Consider the following 4,305-nt stretch of genomic DNA (forward strand, 5'->3'; position numbering starts at 1 on the left):
GTTTACCAACATGTCCTTTATATCCGTGGCTTTCTCCAGCCTTCCAACTTCTCAAGCACCCTGGGGTGGTAGTGAGGACAACTTGGGTATAATGGCTGTTGTCAAATGCATACATATTTTACATATACAAACACCTGCAGGAATACAGACTGACCACACATACACACACACCTGAACATGCAAGGGGAAAGGACCCTAGTAATGAAAGCATCTCTGAATAAAATCAGCCCGGCAGGAAAGGAACAAACACAAGCGTACATTGCATCATGCAACTCAAGGGAGACCTGTTCTATTCAGTTCCTTACCCAGGGTTCCTCCCCCTCCCTCCCCCTTGCTTCCATCCCTCCGCATCCCCACGCATGTAGGAAGGTGATAACCCTTCTGGATAAAAACTAAAGATTTTTCAGTTAGGTTGAGCCCCCAGATTCCCTTATTAGGCGTCCGTTTTATTTGGTTTTTGCTTTTCTCAGGCTTCCCGGGACAAGGGCACCGACTGAAACCACCAAGAAAGAATAGTCATATCCGAATGCCTGCACACACCTCCCTGGGCCCTGGGTCCTCAGCGCGCCCACGCCCGGAGCAGGACCTCCCTGCCACCCACCCCCGCCGCAGTCTCCCGCTCCCAGGACCCTCAGCCCACAGCCCCCGGCGTGCGCGGCTCGTGGCCGTCTCTCTGGTCGCGGCCCCGCCTCCCCTCGCCCTCCTCCCTTTTCTGGCTTGCACGCGCGGGCATCGGCCAGGGAACCAAGGAGGCGGGTCTCGGAGAAAAGATATAAGCGGCCCCGGGACGCTGACACCGTGCCAGCTGCGGAGTCTTCATCTGGAAGAGCTGCGGCTGCCGAGGAAGAGGAAGAGAACGCAGAAGCCGGCCTGACCCACAGCGCGGTGACCACGGTCGCCTCCCGCTCGCGCTGTGCTACAGGGTGAGCCCCGCTGGTTCTGGGCAGGGGCTGCGGCGCCTGTCCCGGCTCGGCCCCCCTTCCCAAGAGAGCTGACGGACGGGTGCTCAGGGTGGCTGGGGCCTTCGGTGGCTAAAAGCCGCCTGTCCCGCTCTGCTTCTCCTGCAGGTCACTCCCGCCCCGAGAGCCCAGAGCCGCGATGGAGACGGTCCAGGAGTTGATTCCTCTGGCCAAGGAGTTGATGGCCCAGAAGCCCAAGGGGAAGCTGGTGAAGCTGTACGTGCTGGGCAGCTTGCTGGCCTTCTTCGGAGTGGTGCTCGGCATAGTGGAGACCGTGTGCAGCCCCTTCACGGCCGCCAGCCGCCTGCGGGACGAGGAAGCCGCCGTGGCCTCTCTGCAGGCCGCCCGGGAGCGACAGGCCCTGCGGAGGCAGGCGCTGCTGGAAAAAGACAAGCAGCCGGAGTCCGTACGCTGCAGCCGGGGCTTCTCCCACAGGCAGCACGCCTCCTAGGGACCGGGAAAGGCCAGCACAGGAGAGCGAGAGGGACCGGGAGCCAGCCGAATCCTATCCGGACTGACTTCAGAGAAAACACTGACATCTAGAACTGACCAACCACGCGGTTCCACCAGAAGAGTTCCGGATTGAGTTTTGCTGCTGTGCAGCAGTGCAGAGGGATGGCACGTCCAAAACTATTTTCGAGGTACCTAAGTGCATCTGGAAACCCTGGTGGCGTAGTGGTCAAGTGCTATAGCTGTTAACCAAAAGGTCAGCAGTTCAAATCCAGGTGCTCCTCTATGGGGCAGCTCTCCTCTGTCCTACAGGGCCGCTATGAGTCGGAATCGACTGGACTGCAATGAGTTTGGGTTTGTTTTTTTAGGGGGGGGCGGATATTTAAGTGCATTTATCATTTTGCGCTAGGGAAGAAGGCGAGGAAATGCTTTTTATATTATTGTTATTGTTATTGCAATGACCACCATTTTGCATTTTTAAATAAAAACGTTTTATACTGTATCTCAGTATCTGATTCCTGAGGTGGGCAGGAGGGAGGGTGGGGGGCATGCTGATGACTGAGGTTTTACCTGGGCACTGTGGAGGGAGCAGCTTCCTGAAAGTCAGACACTTGCTCCTCTCTGGGGCCTCTGACAGTCCTATCAGATGTTTTCCACATGCCACTGCCTTTGATGAGACCCTCCCCCAAACACACCCCCCCACATACACACCCATCTCATTTCTGCCAGCATAAATCCTACCCAGTGTTCCTGACCCTCCTTAAAATCTGTCCTTATCACCCCAGACAAAAGCACAATTAGAAAGGAGCGAGATTCATCAAGGAAAGTGGCACATTTGGATTTTTTTTTTTAATGTGTGCATTAAATTTTATTTGAATCACTATTTTGTCAATGTCTTTGGAGGAAAATGAAACTGCTATGGTCCTAAAATAATTTCTACAGTCGTTACCTCCTGGGTTTTTTTTTTTTTTTTTGTACTTTAGATGAAGGTTTACAGAATAAACTAGCTTTTTATTAAACAATTAGTACACATATTGTTTTGTGACATTGGTTGCCAACCCAACAACATGTCAACACGCTCCCCTTCTCAACCTTGGATTCCCTATTACCAGCTTTCCTGTCCCCTCCTACCTTCTCTTCCTTGCCCTGGGCTGGTGTGCCCTTTTAGTCTCATTTTGTTTTATGGGCCTGTCTAATCTTTGGGTGAAGGGTGAACATCAGGAGTAACTCCAGTACTGAGCTAAAAGGAAGTCAAGGAGCCATACTCTCAGGGTTTTTCCAGTCAGATCAATAAGTCTGGTCTTTTGTGTGTATATGTGTGTTAGAATTTGTTCCACATTTTTCTCCTGCTCTGTCCAGGACCCTCTATTGTGATCCTTGTCAGAGCAGTTGGTGGTGGTAGCCTTTGGACTAATCTTTCCCTTATGTCTTTGATTTTCTTCATTCTCGCTTGCTCCAGATGGGGTGAGACCAGTGGAGTACCCTAGATGGCTGCTCACAGGCTTTTAAGACCCCAGACACTACTTACCAAAGTAGAATATAGAACATTTTCTTTATAAACTATGTTATGCCAATTGAGCTAGATGTCCCTGAGAACATGGTCCTCAGGCCAGCAGTTTGGTCCCTCAGGGAGCTTGGATGTTTCTACGGAGCTTCCATGAACAAGTTGTACTGGCTTCCTCAGTATTGTGTACTGTCTTATCCTTCACCAAAGTTAACACTTGTTATTGTTAGGTGCCGTCAAGTCGGCTCCAACTCATAGCGACCCTATGCACAATAGAACGAAACACTGCCTGGTCCTGAGCCATCCTTACAATCGTTGTTATGCTTGAGCTCATTGTTGCAGCCACTGTGTCAATCCACCTCGTTAAGGGTCTGCCTGTTTTCCACTGACCCTGTACCTTGCCAAGCATGATGTCCTTCTCCAGGGCCTGACCCCTCCTGACAACATGTCCAAAGTATGTAAGACGCAGTCTCGTCGTCCTTGCCTCTAAGGAGCATTCTGGCTGTACATCTAAGACAGATTTGCTCATTCTTTTGGCAGTCCATGGTATATTCAATATTCTTCGCCAGCACTACAATTCAAAGACGTCAATTCTTCTTCGGTCTTCCTTATTCATTGTCCAGCTTTCACATGCATATGATGCGATTGAAAATACCATGGCTTAGGTCAGGCGCACCTTAGTCTTCAGGGTGACATCTTTGCTCTTCAACACTTTGAAGAGGTCCTTTGCAGCAGATTTACCCCCATGATGGAATCTGCTGAGTGGTACCGGTGGGAGTGAGGGTTGTGGTGGCTCACCGCCCCCTCAGGCTTCATCTCTCCACCTTCCGCCACCCACTTCCTTTTCTGCTTGCCTTGCAAATGTTATTGGCTTGCTCTGCATCCAACAGCTGTCTCATGTCTGACCTCTGGTTCTTGGGACTTGAGCTAACAGCTTACCTGTCCATCTTGGGATTCACCAATCTTCACAGCCTGCAAGCAAGAGTCCTGCTCCCCGACCTGCCTATCTTGGGTTCGCCAGCCCCTGCAGCTAGGTGACTCAGGAGAAATGTCTTCTTTGGTGAAGTGTCTGTTCATATCCTTTGGTCGTTTTTTAATTGAATTATTTATCTTTATGTTGGAGAGGTGTTGGGTTCTCCTGCAGATTTTAGAGGTTAGACCTTTGCTGGGTTTGTCATGGCCAAAATTTTTTTCCCAGTCTGTAGGTTCTCTTCTTACTCTTTTGGTGAAGTCTTTTGATGAGCAAAAGTGTTTAATTTTTAGAAGATTCCAGTTATCTAGCTTATCTTCTGGAGTGTGTGTGTCATTAGTTATGGTTTGTAACCTGTTAATGCCATGTATTAGGGACTCCAGCGTTGATCCTACTTTTCTTCTATTATCTTTACAGTTTTT

The 4,305-nt window shown here is 50.3% G+C and overlaps 1 protein-coding gene across 1 annotated transcript; it reads left to right on the forward strand.

Annotated features, from left to right (window-relative positions):
• Positions 1–772: 772 nt before the first annotated feature.
• Positions 773–1,901, forward strand: G0S2 (G0/G1 switch 2). Its single transcript, XM_049858295.1, has 2 exons — positions 773–923; positions 1,068–1,901. Exon 2 carries the CDS (start codon positions 1,099–1,101, stop codon positions 1,408–1,410), a length of 312 nt encoding a protein of 103 aa, XP_049714252.1. The 5' UTR covers positions 773–923; positions 1,068–1,098; the 3' UTR covers positions 1,411–1,901.
• Positions 1,902–4,305: the final 2,404 nt, after the last annotated feature.

The sequence above is a fragment of the Elephas maximus genome, chromosome 18, assembly GCF_024166365.1.
Source record: "Elephas maximus indicus isolate mEleMax1 chromosome 18, mEleMax1 primary haplotype, whole genome shotgun sequence".
In the NCBI taxonomy this organism is placed as follows: domain Eukaryota; kingdom Metazoa; phylum Chordata; class Mammalia; order Proboscidea; family Elephantidae; genus Elephas; species Elephas maximus.

Excerpts from the sequence above, each read along its gene's own strand:
- G0S2 (XM_049858295.1), top strand. The coding sequence starts at position 1,099 with ATGGAGACGGTCCAGGAGTTGATTCCTCTGGCCAAGGAGTTGATGGCC.